The sequence below is a fragment of the Lampris incognitus genome, chromosome 1, assembly GCF_029633865.1.
Source record: "Lampris incognitus isolate fLamInc1 chromosome 1, fLamInc1.hap2, whole genome shotgun sequence".
Classification (NCBI taxonomy): domain Eukaryota; kingdom Metazoa; phylum Chordata; class Actinopteri; order Lampriformes; family Lampridae; genus Lampris; species Lampris incognitus.
This window is the reverse complement of record NC_079211.1, coordinates 136,040,475-136,061,571: the sequence shown is the minus strand read 5'-3', so window position 1 is coordinate 136,061,571 and position 21,097 is coordinate 136,040,475. Positions and strand designations below refer to the sequence as shown.

At 43.3% G+C, this 21,097-nt stretch overlaps 1 protein-coding gene across 1 annotated transcript in view; it reads right to left on the bottom strand.

The window, feature by feature from the left end:
* The window catches only part of LOC130115547 (versican core protein-like), a 63,203-nt gene that overhangs the window by 6,198 nt on the left and 35,908 nt on the right, over positions 1–21,097 (bottom strand). Inside the window, exons 5-8 of the mRNA XM_056286938.1 lie at positions 3,740–3,853; positions 3,461–3,574; positions 1,657–1,815; positions 1,044–1,126 (exon numbers count right to left, since the gene is read on the bottom strand). Of these exons, the coding sequence (XP_056142913.1) occupies positions 1,044–1,126; positions 1,657–1,815; positions 3,461–3,574; positions 3,740–3,853 (470 nt within the window). The remainder of the gene's footprint in view (positions 1–1,043; positions 1,127–1,656; positions 1,816–3,460; positions 3,575–3,739; positions 3,854–21,097) is intronic.

The window sequence follows — 21,097 nt, the reverse complement described above, 5'->3', positions numbered from 1 at the left end:
GATGCTCTTTCACAATGGGATGTTTTCTAAATTTTGTTAAGGTTCTCTCTCTCTCTCTCTCTCTCTCTCTCTCTCTCTCTCTCTCTCTCTCTCTCTCTCTCTCTCTCTCTCTCTCTCTCTCTCTCTCTCTCTCTCTCTCTCTCTCTTATATTTAAATACAGTGGATGCTGTGACCACCCACCCAGGCCCCCTGGGCTCTCTCTGTCTAGTCTTCTTTCTTTCTGCTGCCAGGCACAGGTGCTGTCCATCTGTGTTTCTGTCAGCCTGGTGGCCTTTCCCCTGGGTGGCTGCTTGCCTGCTGAGCTTCCTGATGGGTGCTAGGGGTGGAGGGGGGGGGACCATACCTGTCTACGCCTGTCAGACTCCCCCTCAAAACAATGTCACTCACACCCTCATCACCCCTCAATCTCTCAGCTGAGCGGGGGTCTCCAGTGATTGTCTCTCACCCTACGCCCGCCCCCCCGCCCCCACCCTCCTCAGGCCTTCTCTACCTCTATGCCACCCCCTTTCCCTGGCGGTGGAGGGCTCTCTTTGAAGCAAGGACATCAGTCTGTACGACATGGATGCACATAGTAATTAGCCACTTTACTGTCCCGTGAGGAGGGGGTCTTCAACTGCCCCCATCACAAACAAACACGCTCCCACTTGTGTGCTAAATTGTAAAAAATTATTTGGCTTTGGGTTACATGCATTTGTCTTCCTCTTTTGTGCATCCTAATTAATTACACTGGAATACAAGCTACTTGAATAGAAACCACTGTTGATCTAATAGTCTTGAGGTCACTGAATAAGTGCATATAAAGACACTGGACTGTCTGTCCAGCATTTCTTTATTGCCAGACCCTACAGGGTGTAGAGGCATGAGGTAAGAGGGGAGTGCGTCATGAGAAAGTCGCCACGGCTCCTTTCCACATTCAGTAATACAGGAAAGAACGACTCTCCCAGATGACTGTGTCGGTCATCAGCATCACTTACAAATATTTGGAGTGACTCTGTGCCATGTTTGTCGAGACAAAAATGTGCAAGAAAGCACCCTGTCTTACCAGAGTGCTGCCATCGGTCCAGCGGAAGTCGCTGTCATACATCTTATCATTCAGGCCGATCCACTGGTAATCCTGTCCAAGACCTACCATACAGGGCAAAGTGAGACACAACAGGTTAAACGGTTCTCTGTTTCCATATGTCCTTATTAGGACTTTTCAGTCAAAGAAAGATTAAGGGAAAAACGAGAGAGATTGGAGAGAGAGAGAGCGAGAGGGGGCATTTTTGAACACATGAATCACTATTTTTGTGGAAGTACTAGCGTTCTATTACATAAGAAATGTAAGTATTTGATGTGGCTTGGAGCCCAAACTGATAATATCGATTTATACTATCTTCTTAATTCTCCAGAAGTAGAACTTGGAAAATGTCCTTGTATTAGGAGTTGGTTATCTTTTTCTTGTCTTTTTTTAGAATCTGTTTATTCACCAAGTACATCATAGATATATATGTATGTACAAGGAATTTGACTTAGCACACTGCTCTCGCTTGTCTCTGCAGAACATACAGAGAACAAGAGGCATGAAACGTGGAATTGATGTTAGAAGAAAAATAAATGATAAACAGGCACCTTGGGTAGGTAGTTTTGTTTGTCCATAACGTTGATAAACTTACGGTTGACAAACTGCTGCTCCTCATGGGAGAGGATGCTGGTTAGGTGAGCCCCCTGCATTCGACAGTCTCTCTCTGCTGTGTCCCAGTTTCTTCTATGGGGAAAATACTTGTAGCAGTGTCCCTGGAACTTGTGCCAGCCATAGTCACATGTTTCTGTATCTGATATGAGAGAGAGACAGAGAGACAGAGAGAGAGACATGGAGAGAGACAGCGTGAGAGAGAGAGAGAGAGAGACATGGAGCGAGACAACGCCAGAGAGAGAGAGAGACATAGAGTGAGAGACAAAGAGACAGAGAGAGATAGAGAGCGAAAAAGAGGGAGAGAGACAGAGTTAGTCTTCCAGTAACATTTACATGGTGCAGATGAACTGCAGGTTAAAAGAGTTGTAAATTCAGTTAGCATTTATTAGTTACAGTCACCCTTTCATCAGCTGACACCATCATGTTATCACTAATGCATTTATCTTATCTATGCAACACCTGTGTATGTTGACTTTTTAGGCCTAGCGTCGTTTCTCGAGAGAACAATTGTCTCCAATCAAGACGGAGGGGGGATGGATGTGTTTCTAGCATCCCCAATAGCATAATAATAGTAAATAAGGAAATTTGAGGAGAGTTGGGGGAGAAAACACGACATTGAAAAAAATGAGTATGTGCTTTTCCTTCCTTTCTTAAGGCAACATCAGTTAAATCCTGAGTCTTGTTGGGTCATGGAGCTTCATTATTGCATTACGTAGACCACAGCCCTTACAAGACTAAGATATGCAGATTTTCTAAAGTCCCTTCTGGCTTCCAGGTGAGTGTGCATGTGTGTGTGTGTGTGTGTGTGTGTGTGTGTGTGTGTGTGTGTGTGTGTGTGTGCGTGTGTGTGTGTGCGCGCGCGCGTGTGCGCGCGCGCGTGCGCGCATTTCTCCCTAATCATGGCCTGCAGCACTATTATGTACTTGGTCTCTTTCTCTGAAATTCTCTCATCAAGACTTCTCCTCCTCAATCCAGCTCGATGACACAAACAGACTAAACAGAGGTGCACATTTTTTCCTCTGGTTTGTCCTCCTTTAAGTTTCTCTTTCTCGTCTCTCACAGCAAGATTTTCTGAGACTGCAGCTGGGTCCAAGCCCACCATCTAGGGCATAATTCATTTATGACTGATCACAACAGCATTTGGGGTGCGGACGCTGGTCAGAAAGCACTCAACCAGGGGTAACGATGCTTCTGGTTAAGCCCCCTCATTAGGAAAGTAGGTGCAACAGGGATGAATGGTAGTGAACACCACACCTGGGCTGTTGCTAATAATCAAATGTCTGCGAATCTGAGAGCTATTGTAGAATCAGACACATGGAAGCAATGTGTCAACTGTCTAAAAGCTGTAGGAAACTGCAGACACAACTGCCTTCAGGCAGCACTAGGATGACTGTAAAATGTGGCTGGCATGATGAGATTAAAAACAGTGTTTATGACTCAGCCATTGTCTGGGAAAAAGATAAGATTTTAAGATGATAACTAGACTGTGAGAGAAGAGGAGACGCTACACTACTAGCATGAACTGACTCTCAGATGAAGCTCTAATGAATCATAGCATTAATATTATCTCGGTTTATCTTGCCAGGGGTCTGATGATCATGGTAAAAGACAGTCTGAATACATTACTCAGATCCATGACTTTGAAGCAGAAAGAAAGTTGCCGTTATTCTAACAATCTACTGTGACGTTAGGATATGAAAGTCACCCTCAATGAAAGCTGAGTGAGAAAATAAATAGCAACATTGTTACTGTTTATCATCTACTCATAAAAAAAAGAAACTTACCCTCCTCACAATACAATCCAGAGTAGCTAGGGAGGCACACACAGGTGAAGCAAGCCAACCCATCAACACATGTACCCCCATTACGGCAAGGGTTTGACTGGCACTCATCAATATCTACATAAGAGACAAACAGTAAATAAGAGACACTATACAGAAAAAGTAGAAAATTGGTTTAGTGAAAAAAAAAGTTTTGGGGCTTTGGTTTCCAAGCATTGGCTGATGTGAGTCTGCTTTGCAGGTGAATATTGTAAGATAAAGTAAAAGTAATTCTTGATATACCTGTCTCACAGCGATCTCCAGTGTAACCAGGAGGACAGCTGCATGAATGAATAGTGCCACTCTTATGGCAAGAGCCTCCATTCAGACAAATGTTCTCTGTGCATGAGTGAATGCCTGTTCAGTGATAAAAGAGGATACAAATATATTATATATATTAAATGTCCATTGAATAGGGTAAAACATAGATCACTGAAAGTTATTTTAAGGGACACATACCAGGAATTTCCACAGTCTCCCCAACAACGGTGTGCCCCAAATCCAGTCCAGTTTCAGCTAAAATCCCTGTTTCTTCTCTGACTGGCGGTTCACCATCAGTGAAAGATGGAGGTGTTTCTGAATCAAAATCCTCCATCTCGTCCCTTTCGGGGAAATGTGGTGTGGTATGGACTGTCCCTAGTTGGCTCTGTGTCCCAATTGGTGGTGCTGTTGTAGACCCAGGCCTTTCCCAAGTTGGTATTTCCATGGCAGGAGTGACAACTTCCTCTTCTTCACTGGATGCCTCCTCTTTCTCAAGGGTGCTTCTAACACTGACAGATTCTTCCCCTGCATCTGGGGGAAGTTCAATCAATGGTGAACTTGTGGTAACATCTTCCTTGAATACAGTTTGGATTTCAGCCGGGGACAGGGTAGATTCCTTTGGCTTCTTGGTAGCTATTGCCTCCCCAGATGTACTCTCAGCATCAGTAATTGGGACAAAGGATGAACTAGTGGTGGCAACTGGCAATTCAGCAGCGTTATCCTCAACTTTGCCACTCTCTGGCTTCACAGCAATGGTTGTGGTTACCATCTCCCGTGAGCTGCTGCTGCTCTCTGAGATGCTCTCGGAGTTTGAGGAAGATGTTCCACTGACTGGACTTGAGACAGCAGGTGTGGTGGTAATAGCTGCTGCTAGTATAGGTGGTGTGGTTGCTTTCTCTTCTGAGATACTTTGAGAACTTCTTTCAGAGCTAATAAACTGACTCTCAGCTGTTTGAGACACAGCAGAAGGTGAGGTGACAGACATAGCTTCCTCTTCAGGTTTTTGGGGTGTTTCATTGTGCCTCGGAGTTGATTCCATTGTGGATAGGTCTGCTGTTCCAGAATCAATTGGTGTATCATAATCTATGTCTCCATCAATAACTGTGGTTGACAAGGATTCTTTATAATCTGGAGAAACTGCTACTTGAACTTTTCCATCTGGATCCAATTCACTGTCTGCACCATTGGAAATGTGTTCTGTTGTGGAATCAGCGGGGCTATTGCTCTTTGAAGTGGATATAGCTTCAACCCCATGAGAAGTGTCAGGAAAAGCGGTTGACTCTGAACTCTCCGATATCCCATCAACAAGAAATGTAGGGCTGGTTGTGAATACTGATATATCCTCAGAGGAAAGATCAATATTGGGGCGGAGAGTTAATGTGATCTCAGACTTGGCCTGTTCTAAGGATTCCTTGGTAGTTGTTTGTTCTGATACATGAGACAACATTGTGACAAAATGGACCATGACATCTGGCTCTGAGGTCACTGCTGTGGCATCAACAGCAGATATAGGCTGAGAGAAAACGCTTTCACTGTAAGTTTTATCACCTGAGATTTCCTCATTCGTAAGTGTTTCAGGTGAAACTGTGGTTGTGATATGAGGTTCAATCTCAACTGTGCTGGATGGAGATGAAACAGCTGGATTGACCGTAGAGCTAAAACCAGCAGAGAACATGTCAGGTGTGGTGTCACTTGAACCCTCTTCCTCTGTCAAAAGGATGGCTGTTGTTGCCGTTTGTGTAGAAATTACTTTCCTCTCTGCTGATGTCCTTTCAGGTGTCATTGGTGTGGTGGCAGAACTGAATACTGAAGAAACTGTTTGAGTAAGCATGTCTGTTGTTTGGTCCTCTGCATCTGTTGAGGTGTGACTGGTGCCTTTTTCTGAGTCATTCGTAGCAGGGTGAGGTTTCTCAGTGCTCAAGAGAGAAGCTGCAGTGACAGAAGACTTTGAGCTTTCAGCTATTTTTGTTTCCTGTGATACTGTTGTCATCAAAGTTTTTTCTGTGCTTTTCATGGAGGAGAGAGTGGTAGCTGATGTTTTTGTCACTTCTGTCGAAATAGCTGACTGGTCATCTAAATTCTCCCCCTCCATTGAGAGGGGAATTGAAGTAGTTTCTGTGAATGAAATGTCTTCACTCACCAATGATTTCAGAGTTGAACTTGATGCTGCATCTTTAGCAGCTGTTGTGAGCCTCTTACTTTCTGTTGATACTTTTTCATATGGCATTGTTGTGGTGCTAAATACTAATAAAGATACTGGGGTGAGCGTAACAGGCACAGAGGTCTTATAACCTGCACTCTCTTGATCCGATGTGATCTCAACTGACATTGTACTTAGTGTCTCAATATCATAAGGAGAAATGGCAGGTTGAGTATTGTCCTCTGTCACTGTTTTGGGTAATGTTGATGCAGTTTCTTGAATATAGACATCAGTAGTCACATCCCCTGAGGCATCCTCATCACTTATGCCCAGAATTGAAGAGGCTGATATTTTTTCAGTGTTATATCTTGAAGACAAAGCAGCAGATGGAGACTTTTCCCATTCAGTAGTGGTCATTAAAGGTTTCAAAATTGTTGCAACAGTTGTTACTGTTTCTTTGGTGTACATACCAGAGGTATGATCACTGGAACTCTGTGTAGATGCTTCCACTGACCTTGAGTCTGAAGGAGACACAGTGCTAATCATAGTAATTTCGTCAGATGGTTTTAGGGTTTTGTCAACAGTTGAATGTGTAGATTCAACCATGGCAGGTTCTGTACTGCCATAATCTATTGTTTCACCTACATAGGGGAAAGTAGTTGTGACAGCAGTAGATAATGTTGCATTGAATATTTCCGTGACTTCACTGTCTATTTCTGTATGGCCTTTAAAATCAGTTGAGATTTCTTTGGTTGCAGGCTCTTGGCTTGATGCAACTGTCAAATCTCCCTCTAATTTTGATACAGCAGCAGTGTCTGGGCTGATTGTAGAGAGAGTCAATTTCTTGGGCTGGGTGGACTCCTCACTGAACACCATAGAGCTAGTTGTAGCCATGCCAGAGTCCTTAGAGGTGATGTCCGTTTGGGAATGATAAGTGAATGAGATCTCAGACCTTGCCTGCTGGAATGGCTCCTTGGATGGTGTTACATCTAGCTCAGTGACAACAGTAGTGACAAACTTAACCATCACATCTGATTTTGAAGACGTAGCTGAGCTACCTTTCTCAGTTACATCTGGCACAAAGGAAACAGTTGGTTTCTCAGTGCTATACAGATAGGAAGACTCACTTGTTGCTGTTGTTTCTTCAATTTTTCCTGCTGTAGTCTCCAGCAAGATGGTGGCTGTCTCTTGTTCTGACTTAATCGTGCTATGCACAGATGTTACTGTCACAGGTTCTGGACTGAACATATGAGGGGTTTGATCAGCTGAGCCCTCCTCTGTGATCACATCTGATATAGAGAAAACCGTTGGTTTTTCAGTGCTGTAAAGAGATGAGGCAGCACTTGTTACTACTGTTACAGTCTTCCCTGTGCTATAAGTAGGAGAAGCTCTCATGAATACAGGCTCTGTGCTTTTTTCATCTGTGCTGCTTGCATCTGTTGGATCTGAAATGGAGGGAACAGATGTCTTCTCGTTGCTATACAGAGAGAGGGAAGTACTTCTTACTGACCCTGCAGTCTCTTCTGAAACAGTTCCAGGTGAAGGTGTTGAAACTGTCATCTGTTCTGCCTTAGGCGTGGCAAAAGTATCTTCAGTGAATGTACCAGGCGATTGTTCACTTGAGAATTCCTCATCAGTATCACCTGAGACAGCGGCAACAGTTAATTTCTCTGTACTGAACAGTGAGGAGGTTATAGAAATCACTGTTTTTGCTGTCTCTGTTGCTGATGTTCCATGTGGCATCATTGTCACAGTGTGTGCTGGCTTCTCAGTGTTAAACACAGAGGACACTGTAGTAGTTTGGGTCATTCTATCCTCTTTGGCTGTGACAAATGGCGAGGAAACAGGCTCTTTTGTGAGGCTGTCAGGGGTTTGATCTCTTGAGCTTACTTCATCAGTGCTATCTGTGACTGGGCCCTCAAAAGCCAGAGAGGGAGTAGCTTTCCCCATATCCCCTTCACTACTGTCACCATCCTCAGATGATACTGACCTTGCGTCTATAGTTGGAGATCTTTCAATGTCCAAGATACACAGTTCCATTGAAGAACCATCATCAGAGTCATCATCCTCTGGTGAATCATCAATAGATACTATGCTGGTTGGTTTCACAGTGCCAGGCACAACAGACACTGGTGTTAGTGGTGAGACAGTGATGGGCATTATGGCTGCCTGTGTTGTAATAAATGAACTTACTGAGGCATCATCTGACGTGCCATCACTTATGGGGTTGATGGCTGTGGCTAAAGAGGTAGAGGAAGTTTCCCCTTCATTTGTGCTGATCATTAATTCCTCTCTGGGTCCTGGAGTTTGTGATCGTATGTCTGTGGATTTGGATGTAGAAGGCATAGAAGAGGAGGCAATCTCTTTGACAGACTCAGTGGCATCATATGTGACATCAGCTGGAGTGGTATGGATCTCAACAGATGAAGCTTTATGTGTTGTGGTAAATAGATAGGTTTCCTCAAAGCTTGACTTTGTATACACGTTAGTAGCTTGCATAGACTGTGAAATAGTTACCAGTGTCCCTTCGCTGGATGACTCGCTACTAGAAACAACTTCCTCAGGTGATGGTTCTGCCTCTGTTACCACACTAATGATCTCACCAGAGCTGCTACTTGATTCTGAACTGTCAGGTGAGTATTCAAAAGATGTCTCTGATGGTAGATCAGTTACTGATGGTGTAAACATACCCAATGGTACATGAGTGGAAGATGTAAGACTATCATTCCCAGAACCCTCTGATTCCTCTGTCAGCTCAAACTTTGGGGTTATGGTAACTGCAGCAACCCCTCCTGCTTCTGCTGTCTGGCTGGTGGAGTAAAATGGAGGAAGCGTGGAAATAGAATCAGCATCAATGATGGAATCCTCTTTAGTGATTCGTTCAGTGGTGGGGGTGATCTCCTTCACACTGCCTGTGACTGTAGAGAACAATACATCCTCTTCTTTTGTGTCTTCTGTGAAAATAATGTTGGTACTGGTTGATGGTTTGGTCCCATGCAGGACCATGGTAGGAGTCTGCTCAGTTAGGTCAGTCTTTGTTTGGCTGTTTGTGGGGCTGATAATCATAACCTGTTGGTCTGTAATGCCATGGTAAATGATAGAGGGAATAGGGGTAGACATGGAGATATAGCCAACTGTTGTGTGGTCACTGCTGGAGCTTATTGTGGTATCATCACTTGTGGTGTGATCGCTCACTGAAATTTCAGTTGCATGGGGTGTCATTGTTGTAGGAGAAGATGCTGTTGTGTGCCCAACAACAGCAATGTCATCTTCTTCAGTGCTAAAAGTAGGAAGTTCTGTTGCCTCAGTTGTAATAGGGTTTTCCGTATCCAGTATAATTGGGCTTTTCTGTGAGGTAACCTGCTCATAAGTGCCTGGTGTGATTGAAAAAAAAGATTCAGTTTCACCTGTCGCTTCTCCAAATGTTATGTCATCCAACACAGATGGTTCTGAGGTGAACATGTCTGGAGTGCTGTAACCTGAACTCCCCTCCTCTAGCAAAGTAATGGCTACAGTTGACGCATATTTGTCAGTTTCAGTTGGAGACGTGTAATCTGAGTGAGATGGGACTCCATGCACTGTTGTCACTAAGGGCATAGGGGTTGGTTTCTCAGTGCTAAATAGAGAAGAAGCTGTAGTAACAGTAGATTTTACAGTTCCAGTTGTTCCAGTTCTATGTGATGTTGTTGTCATGATTGATTTCTCTGTGCTGAACTGGGAAGACACTGTAACAGCCTCATCAATAAACAAATCAGAGGTCTGGTCACCTGAGCCATTTTCTTCTGTATATAATGAGCTTGTTTCTGCAAAGTGAGTTCTACTAGAGGCAGTTGCTGTTGTAGAATATGGCATTGAATCAATGTCTTTGTTTGCATCATAGTCCAAACTCTCATCAATGTTTGGCAAAGCTGACGATGTAACTAGTAATCCCATTGGAGACTCTGTGCCATTGACAGAAGAAACTATCTCAGGGGAAGTAAAGATATCTGAGGTCTGATCAGCTGATGTCTTCTCAAGTGTTGAAATATCTGTTTGGGGTGATGTTGCTGTTGGTTTCTCTGTGCTGAAGAGAGAAGAAAGTGCAGTAATAGCAGTTTTTCCTATTACCTCGAAGACTGTTGTTGTTACTGGTTTCTGAGTTTTGAACATGGAGGCCAATATAATAGTGTCATTAGTTGGCATGATGGAGGTTTGATCACCTAAGCTCTCCTGTGTAAAAGAAGAAACAGCACTTGATGATACATTGACTTGTTTTGTAGCTGCTACAGTAGTAGACAGCACAGGGGCCATTGTGACTGGTGTTGGTTTGGAAGATACATCAAATGGATCATCACCTGAGCTCTCATCCTCAGTTGTGATGTCCTCTGCATGGTCCCCACTGCCCAGTTCACTGAAGGTGGCTGTGGAAATTTCAGTGCTTGATGTGTGAGGAGATGGGGTTGACCACATAGATGTCATAGGGATCTGTGTGCTTACATGAGTAGATCTGGCAGTTGATGCTTCTGATGTGCTCTCTATTTCTGCTAACTCGGTTTCATCTGTGGCCACAGCAAATTCATCCTGTGGTTCTGAGGTGGTTGCTATCGGGAGCTCTTCACCAGACCCATCGGGAGTTGTCTCCAGGTCATCCTCTGTTGGTGAGTCACCAGAACTTTCCATATCAATGAAAGTAGAAGATTCCTGTGTGGTGAGCACACTGACTTGTTTATAAGTAGATCCACTGGGTGTCTGAATAGGTTGAGATGTTTTAGATACATAGGAACTTGTCGTGAGAGTTGTAGGCTCTGTGGTGACCATATCATTGAGATCACCTAATCCCTTTTCATAAGTAAATGTGGATATAATAAATGGTCTTGATGTAGATGATGTTAGGGTCATGTGTTCCACTGAGGGCTCTGGAGAAGTAGACATACCAGTTGTCTGGTCTTCTAAGCTTTCTTCAGATCTTTCATCTGAAGGGATTGAAAAAATAGTACTTGCCTCAAGGGCAGGTTTCTCTGTGATAAAAAGGGAGGACGTATCTGTAATGACTGACTTTGAAGTATTTACTGCTCCAGTTACTGCTACTAATAGCTTCTCTGTGCTGAGCATAGTGGACGTTACTACTGTATATTCTTCTGGAGACATATCAGGAGTCTGGTCACCTGAATGTTCATCTGTTTCAAGCCCAGTGATTACTCCTGATATTGGCATGGATTCCATCAATGTGGTCTCTGTGCTAATGCCATTATTTAATCCCTCCAATGAGGGGTCTGTGCTTATTCCAAAGCCCACACCCTCCTCCTCATTATCTGTGACATTGGACAATGCAGATGAACTTGATGTAGGCTTCTCAGTACTGTAAAGAGAAGAAGCCACAGCAACAGTTGTCTGTAAGCTATCATCTGTTCCAGTCTTGTGTAAGACTGTTGTAACTACTGGTTTCTCAGTGCTAAAGAGCAAAGACATAGAAGTGACAGGAGAAGTCTGAGTGAACATATCAGAGGTCTGATAACCTGAACCCTCCTCATGTGTGGGTGTGAAAACAGAGCTTGCACTGGTCCGATCAGCAGTGTCAATGGAAATTTCTGTCTGAATTGTGGCAACACTTTCACCTGTCTCAAGCGATACCGATGCTGGTTGGTCAGTGCTGTAAGACGAGAAAGATGATGTAGATTCAGTGTCTATAGCAGAAGCAGTAACTGGGGATGTTTGAGACAAGTCACTAGAGATTTTAATTTGGGAACTCCCTTCCACTGTTGATGAATATGTTTCAGGTGACAATGATGTTGGCATATCAGTGCTGTAGGAAGAAGTGACAGTGACAGCAGATTTGGCAGTTTCATGTGTTGCTGTTGCTATTGTTGAATCCTCTGTGCTAAACATTGAAGTCATTATGGTTGCTGAAGCGGTCACATCTTTGGTGAGAACGTTTGGTGTCAGGCCCTCTGAGATGTCCTCTTCTGTAGTTGTAGGGATAGAATCGATATCAGGAATAAACAATGTTTCATTGCTCTCTGCTGAAGATGTTGCTGCTGGCACTGTGGTACTGGATATAGAAGAAACTATAGTTGAGGCAGTTACAGCATCTTTAGACAGCATGTCATGATCACCTGAGTTATCGTCATCATCAAATAAAGAGGTTGTGTCTGTAGTAACAACAGCACTGGTAGTTGCTAACTTTGCAGTGTTTGTGGTTGTTTTCATATAAGTAGGCATGGATTCAACCAACAGGGGCTTTGTGCCAATGGTATAGTCCAGGGCCTTCCCTGGTAGGGTGGATGGTAAATCTGTGCTTATGAAAGAGGATGCAGTCATGGTGGAGGTCTGAGTCAACAGATCAGCAGTCTGGTCAGCAGACCCTTCTCCGCCTATCATGTTAGCTGACTTTGCTGTTGGTTTATCAGTACTGTGGAGAGATGTAGCTGAGGTCACAGTGATCTTTGAGCCATCAGATGTTGCAGTATTGTGTGAAGCTGTTGTCATTACAAGTCTTTCTTTGCTGAAAATAGAAGACACAGTGACCGTCTCCTTACTGATTGAAGAAGATACAGACTCCATGGTGGACATCTCAGGACTTTGCTCTTGCAAATGGTCATCATCTGTAGATGTGAGCAAAGAGTCTATTTCTGGAGTGATGGGGGGCTTTTCTGTTTCTGAACTCTTTCCTGTTTCAGGTGATGTTGCTGTGGAGTTCTCTGAAGTGTAGATAGAAGTAGCTGCAGTAACAGTGGTTTTTGAGCTAACAGAAGTTCCAACTTCATATGATGCTGTTGTTATGACTGGTTTCTCTGTGCTGAACATTGACGAAATAGTTATTGGGGCACTGACAGAATCTTGGGTGGAGAGATCGGGGGTTTTATCGGTAAGAAATTCTTCCTCTTTCTCATCAATGATTGGAATAGATGGCTTGGCAGTTCTGAGACTCATTTTAACAGTTGTTTTTTCTTGTGAGCTGTCAATCACTGTAGCTGAGTGGCTGTTTGTTTCAGCTGAAGTGTCCTCTGTAAATTTAACAACTGAACTTGTCTCAGATTCATCAGTATTTGTGATGGGTGATTGTTTAAATGTAGTAAATGGTCGTTGTGTCTGCTGTGTTAATGTGACATCTAATGGTGATTGCATAGGTGGAGTTAAAGTGGTCCTTGAAAGAGCCATCTTCAATGTGGTATGGAAAAGAGAGGGTGGAACAGTGGTGGTTTCTCTAATAACCATAACATGGGTATGATCTCCTGAGCCTTCCTCCTCTGTATATGTAGATATTGGACCAGTGGTGGTCCTCACACTTGGAGAAACAAAATCTCGAGTTGTTTGCTCCACAATGTGTTCACTTGTATTGCCAGCCACAGTTGGTTCTTGTGTTGTGGATTGACTGGATAAGTGTGTGATTGGCATAGCAGTTGTGACGTTGGTGCTAGTGACAATATCCAAACTTTCAATGGGCATAATGGATGTTGTAGCCAAAGCTAGCATTGGAGATGCTATACGATAAGTAGAAGCAAGTGGAACAGAAGAAGTCTGAGTGAACATATCTGGGGTTGGGTCACCTGAGCCCTCTGCTTCTCCAGGAGGGAAAGCAGTGTTTTCCTCTGCAATGTCAGTAATGGGAAATACTGAGGATTTTTCTGTTCGACTTGTGAAACTCTTGGGTTCTTCACTTGATATCGCTGTTGTTTCTTTGGTTAGATGCAAAGCAGAAGTTGTTGTAGTTTTACTCTCTTCAGCTGCCTCAGTGCTATAGAGAGAAGTATCTGCAGTAACTGTTGTCTGTAAGCTATCGTCAGTTTCAGTCTTCTGTGAAGCTGTTGTAACTTCTGGTTTCTCCGTACTAAAGAGCAAAGACATAGACTCAACAGTGGTAGTCTGAGTGAACATATCAGAGGTCTGATAACCTGAGCCGTCCTCATGTGTGGGTGTGAAAACCAAGCTTGTCTGATCAGAAACGTTAGTGGAAACTTCTGTCCTCACTGTGTCAGCACTTTCATTTGTATCCGGTGACATTAATGCTGGTCTCTCAGTTATGTAAGGTGACGACATTGCAATAAGATCAGCTTGTGAAGTATCCATTACTTCAGTTAAATGTATTCCTGTCACTGCTAGTGTCTCTGTGCTGAACATTGAGGAAGCTGTAGCAGCTATAAGTGACTCTCCAGCAGTAGACCCAAGACCATCAATACTTGAACTCTCTTTGACTGTTTCTGTATAAACTGAGGTTGTTTCGGCTTTTGTGGTTATTCCACTGGCAGAAGGAGTGGATTCCACCATCAGTAACTCTTTGCTCATACTGTAATCCTGGTCCACAATGTCTGGTGTAGTGAGTGATAACACAGGAGCTAAACTTGGGGGCCTGCTTATTGAGCTGGTATCAGTGACATCAGTAATAGAGGAAATTGATGGTTCTTCTGAATGTGTTTCTGTCATTGTCTGTTCTTCCATACCACTCTCTGATGTTTGGGGTAACATTTCTGTTACTTGTTTAGTGCTGTATTGGGAGGATGTAGATATGGTAGGTGACATCTTGGCAACTGAATCGGTTGTCTGGTTACTTGTAACAGTTAGGACACTTTCATCAGTCTTGTCCATAATAAGTGTGATTGATGGCTTTAATGTCTGCACTGTGAAGACACTCTCTTCTATGGCTGATATGGATGTCGGTTTCTCAGTACTAAACAGAGAAGAGGCAGTGGAAGATATAGTCTCCCATTTTTTGATGTCCGTTGTTTCATCACCTGAGCCTTCCACCTCTGAAGAAATGGTAGCTACAGTCTTCCCTGTAGTTAAGGTGATTGTTTCATCACCTGAGCCCTCCATCTCTGTAGAGAAGAGACGAGAACTTGCCTCTGAAGTGACTGGGGGCCGATCTGTACTTGCTCTTTCTATGGGTTGAGTTGAAATTGTTGCGGGTTTGGCAGAGCTGTGAGCAGGAGAAGCTGAAGTGCCAGCAGAGGTGGGAACAACTGGTGTTTCTGTCACATATGTTTCAGTACTAAACATGGAAGAAGCTATTGGAGTTTCAGTTGTCATCCCTTTTCTAGATATATCTGTTGATGCTTTGCCTGAGCTTATTTCATCTGTTGTTGAGGGAACAGAACTTGCATCTGGTGTAACTGATGCTTCTTCTGTTTGACTTGTGGAATCCCTTTCCCTGGTGTTAGATGAAATTGATGTCTTCTCAGTGCTGAACAACGAAGCTACAGTAAAAGTTGTCTGTAAGTTATCGTCTGTTTCAGTCTTGTGTGAAGCTGTTGTAACTTCTGTTTTCTCAGTGCTAAAGATGAAAGGCATAGCAGTAACAGGGGACGTCTTAGTGAACATATCAGAGGTCTGGAAACCGGAGCCTTCCTCATTTGCAGTTGTGAAATCAGAGGTTGAATCTGTCCTATCAGATACATCAGTAGAAATATCTGTCCGATTTGTGGCAGCACTTTCAATTGTCTCAGGTGACACTGACGCTGGTCTCTCAGTTCTGTAAGATGAGACTGTTGAAGCAAGTTCTGATTGCGAAGTAGCACTTATTTCAGCATCATATAATCCTGTTACTAATGGTGTCTCTGTGCTGAACATTGAGGAAGTGGTGGTGGCTATAATAAGTGACTCTACAAAACTGGATCCAAGACCAACTTCATCTGAAATCTCTACTTCTGTTGTTGGGTAAACTGGGCTTGTCTCTGGTTCTGTGGTTGTTCGACTGGCAGAAACAATGGGTTCCATCATAAGTGACTCTTTTTTCGTACTGTAATCCAGGTCCACAATGTCTGGTGTAGTGAATGATAATACAGGAGCCAAACTTGGGGACCTAGTTATTGAGCTGGTATCTGTGACACCAGTAAAAGAAGAAATAGATGGTTCTTTTGAATGGGTTTGGGTCATTGTCTGTTCTTCCATATCACTCTCTGTTGTTTTACGTAATAATTCTGTTGCTTTAGTGCTGTATTGGGAGGATGGAGATATGGTAGGTATCATCTTGGTAACTGAATCAGTTGTCTGGTGACCTGTAACAGTTAAGACACTTTCATCAGCCTTGTCAATAGTAGGAGTGCTTGATGGCTTTTCTGTCTGCGCTGTGAAGGCACTCTCTTCTATGGCTGATGAGGATGTCGGTTTCTCAGTACTAAACAGAGAGGAGGCAGTGGTAGCTACAGTCTTCCCTGTAGTTAAGGTGATTGTTTCATCACCTGAGCCTTCCACCTCTGTAGAGAAGAGACGAGAACTTGCTTCTGAAGTGACTGGGGACCGTTGTGTACTAGCTCTTTCGATGGGTTGGGTTGAAATTGTTTTGGGTTTGGCAGAGCTGTGTGCAGAAGAAGCTGAAATGCCAGCAGAGGTTTGAACAACTGGTGTTTCTTTTACAGGTGACTCGGTACTAAACACGGAAGAGGCCATTGGAGTTTCGGTTGTCATCCCTTTCGTGGACATATCTGTTGATGGCTTGACTGAGCTTTTTGTGGAATCCCTTTCGATTGTTTTAGATGAAATTGATGTCCTCTCAGTGCTGTAGAGTGAAGCCACAGTAACAGTTGTCTGTAAGCTATCATCTGTTTCAGTCTTGTGTGAAGCTGTTGTAACTTCTGTTTTCTTAGTGCTAAAGATGAAAGGCATAACGGTAACAGGGGACGTCTGAGTGAACATATCAGAGGTCTGGAAACCTGAGTCTTCCTCATGTGTGAGTGTGAAATCAGAGGTTGTATTTGTCCTATCAGATACATCAGTGGAAATTTCTGTCCAATTTGTGGCAGCACTTTCAATTGTATCAGGTAACACTGATGCTGGTCTCTCAGTTCTGTAAGGTGAGACTGTTGCAGTAAGTTCTGACTGCGAAGTAGCACTTATTTCAGTGCCATGCAATCCTGTTACTAATGGTGTCTCTGTGCTGAACATTGAGGAAGGAGTGATGACTATAATAAGTGACTCTCCAAGACTGGACCCAAGACCATCTTCATCTGAAATCTTTAGTTCTGTTGTTGGATAAACTGGACTTGTCTCTGCTTCCGTTGTTGTTCGACTGGCAGAAGGAATGGATTCCACCATATGTGGCTCATTACTCGTACTGTAATCCAGGTCCACAAAGTCTGGTGTGGTGAATGATAATATAGGAGCTAAACTTGGGGACCTGGTTATTGAGCTGGTATCTGTGAAACCAGTAATAAAAGAAATCGATGGTTCTTTTGAATGTGTTTGTGACATTGTCTGTTCTTCCATATCACTCTCTGTGGTTTTAGGTAATAATTCTGTTTCTTGTTCAGTGCTGTATATGGAAGATGTAGCTAAGGTAGGTGACATCTTGGTAATGGAATCTGTGGTCTGGTGACCTGTAACAGTTAGGACACTTTCATCAGTCCTGTCAATAATAGGAGCAGTTGATAGCTTTTCTATCCATGCTGTTAAGGCACTGTCTTCTATGGCTGAAAAAGATGTTGGTTTCTCAGTACTAAACAGAGAAGAGGCAGTGGAAGCTACAGTCTTGCCTGTAGATAAGTGGGTTGTTTCATCGCCTGAGCCATCATCCTCTGTACCAAAAAGCAGAGAGCTTGCTTTTGAGGGGCTTGAGTACTGTTCTATGCTTGTTCTTTCTATGGGCTGAGTGGAAATTGTGGGTTTAGAAGAGCTGTGTACCCGAGAGGCTGAAGTGCCAGTAGAGGTTGAGACAACTGGTGTTTCTGTCACAGTTTTTTCGGTATTAAACATAGAAGAAGCTATTGGAGTTACAGTAGTCATCCCTTTTGTGGACATATCTGTTGATGGTTCGCCTAAGCTTTTTTCATCTGTTGTTGAGAGAACAGAACTTGCCTCTGGTGTAACTGATGCTTCTTCTGTTTGACTTGTGGAATCCTTCTCCATTATTTTAGGTAAAATTGATGCTATTTTCTCAGTGCTGTAAAGAGAAGCTACAGTATCAGTTGTCTGTAAGCTATCATCTGTTTCAGTCTTGTGTGAAACTGTTGTAACTTCTGTTTTCTCAGTGCTAAAGATGAAAGACATAGCAGTAACAGGGGACGTCTGAGTGAACATATTAGATGTTCGGAAACCTGAGCCTTCCTCCTCAGTAGGTGTGAAATCAGAGGTTATATCTGTCCTGTCAGATACATGAATGGAAATTTCTGTCCGATTTGTGGCAGCACTTTCAACTGCCTCAGGTGACACTGATGCTGGTCTCTCAGTTCTATAAGTTGAGGATGTTGCAAGAACATCTGTCTGTGAAGTAGCACTTGTTTCAGCACCATGCAATCCTGTTATTAATGGTGTCTTTGTGTTGAACAATGAAGAAGTAGTGGAGGCTACAATAACTGACTCTCCAAGACCATCTTCATCTGAATGTTTTACGTCTGTTGCTGTGTGTACTGAACCTGGCTCAGGTTCTGTGGTCTTTCCAGTGGCAGAAGGAATGGATTTCACCATGAGCAGCTCTTTGCTCATACTGTAATCCAGGTCCACAATGTCTGATGTAGTGAATGATAACACAGGAGCTAAACTTGGGGACCGGGTTATTGAGCTGGTATCTGTGACACCAGTAATAGAAGAAATTAATTGTTCTTTTGAATGTGTTTGTGTCATGGTCTGTTCTTCCATATGACTCTCTGTTGTTTTAGGTAACATTTCTGTTGCTTGTTTAGTGGTGTATTGGGGGGATGGAGATGTGGTAGGCGACATCTTGGTAACTGAATCAGTGGTCTGGTTACCTGTAATAGTTAGGACACTTTCGTCAGCCTCGTCAATGATAGGAGTGATTGATAGCTTCTCTGTCCGCCCTGTGAAGGTACTCTCTTCTATGGCTGATGAGGATGTCGGCTTCTCAGTACTAAACAGAGAAGAGGCATGGGTAGCAACAGGCTTCCCTGTAGTTAAGGTGATTGTTTCATCACCTGAGCCTTCAAAATCTGTAGAAAAAAGCAGAGAACTTGTTTCTGAGGTGACTGAGGACTGTCCTGTGCTTGCTCTTTCTATGGGTTGAGTTGCAATTGGTGTGGGTTTGGTAGAGCTGTGTGAATGAGAGGCTGAAGTGCCAGCAGAGGTTGGAACAACTGGTGTTTCTTTCACAGGTATTGCAGTACTAAACACAGCCGAGGCTATTGGAGTTTCAGTTGTCATCCCTTTGGTGGACATATCTGTTGTTGCTTTGCCTGAGCTTATTTCATCTGTTGTTGAGGGAACAGATCTTGACTCTGGTGTAACTGATGCTTCTTCTGTTTGACTTGTGGAATCCCTTTCCATTGTTTTAGATGAAATTGTTGTCTTCTCAGTGCTGTAGAACGAAGCTACAGTAACAGTTGTCTGTAAGCTATTGTCCAGTTCAGTCTTGTGTGAAGCTGTTGTAACTAGGGTTTTCTCAGTGCTAAAAATGAAAGGCATAGCAGTAACAGGGGACATCTTAGTGAACATATCAGAGGTCTGGAATCCGGAGCCTTCCTCATGTGCAGTTGTGAAATCAGAGGTTGAATCTGTCCTATCAGATACATCAGTGGAAATATCTGTCCGATCTGTGGCAGCACTTTCAATTGTCTCAGGTGACACTGATGCTGGTCTCTCAGTTCTGTAAGATGAGACTGTTGAAGCAAGTTCTGATTGCGAAGTAGCACTTATTTCAGCATCATATAATCCCTTAACTAATGGTGTCTCTGTGCTGAACATTGAGGAAGTGGTGGTGGCTATAATAAGTGACTCTCCAAGACTTAATCCAAGACCATCTTCATCTGAAATCTCTACGTCTGTTGTTGGGTAAACTGGGCTTGTCTCTGGTTCTGTGATTGTTCGACTGGCAGAAGGAATGGGGTCGATCATAAGTGACTCTTTTTTCGTACTGTAATCCAGGTCCACAATGTCTGGTGTAGTGAATGATAATTCAGCAGCTAAACTTGGGGGCCTGCTTATTGAGCTGGTATCTGTGACACCAGTAATAGACGAAATTGATGGTTCTTTTGAATGTGTTTGTGTCATTGTCTGTTCTTCCTTATCGCTCTCTGTTGTTTTAGGTAATAATTCTGTTGCTTGTTTAGTGCTGTATTGGGAGAATGTAGATATGGTAGGTAACATCTTGGTAACTGAATCAGTGGTCTGGTTACCTGTAACAGTTAAGACACTTTCATCAGCCTTGTCAATAATACGAATGCTTGATGGCTTTTCTGTCCGCCCTTTTAAGGCACTCTCTTCTATGGCTGATGAGGATGTCGGTTTCTCAGTACTAAACAGAGAGGAGGCAGTAGTAGCTACAGTCTTCCCTGTAGTTAAGGTGATTGTTTCATCCCCTGAGCCTTCCACCTCTGCAGAGAAGAGAAGAGAACTTGTTTCTGCAGTGACTGAGAACCGTTCTGTACTTGCTTTTTCTATGGGTTGAATTGAAATTGTTGTGGGTTTGGCAAAGCTGTGTGCAGGAGAAGCTGAGGTGCCAGCAGAGGTTGGAACAACTGGTGTTTCTTTCACAGCTGTTTCAGTACTAAACATAGAATTGGCCATTGGAGTTTCAGTTGTCATGTCTTTTCTAGACATATCTGTTGATGCTTTGCCTGAGCTTTTTTCATCTGTTGTTGTGGGAACAGAACCTGCATCTGGTGTAACTGATGCTTCTTCTGTTTGATCTGTCGAATCCCCTTCCATTGTTTTAGATGATATTGATGTTGTCTTCTCAGTACTGTAGAGAGAAGAAGCTATACTAATAGTTGTCTGTAAGCTATCATATGGTTCAATCTTGCGTGAAGCTGTTGTAACTTCTGGTTTTTCAGTGCTAAAACTCAAAGACATCGGAGTAACAGTGGATATCTGACTGAACATATCAGGGGTCTGGTAACCTGAGCTTTCCTCATGTGTGGGTGGGGAAACAGAGCTCCCATCAGTCTGCTCAGAAACGTCAGTGGTTATTTCTGTCCGAACTGTTGCGGTATGTTCAATTGTCTCAGTTGATATAGATGGTGGTTGTTCAGAATTATAATGTGGGAAAGAAACTGCAGCAACATCACTATCATTCATCTTATCATCTTTAGGAGTAACTGATGCCTCTTCAGTCTGTGCTATGACAATAAGGATGGCAGCTGTTGATGGTTTTTCAGAATCGGGTGGCTTTATTTTCTGCTCTTTCACTGTAGTCTCTGGAGTTTCAAGTGATAAACTTGACACTGTACCCTCAGAGACAAAGCTTGCAGTTTGTTCCTCTGATATTGATGGTTTTATATTTTTATCAGTCACAACACCTTCTGTCTCAGGTGACAGTGTTGTGGTAACATTATATTGTG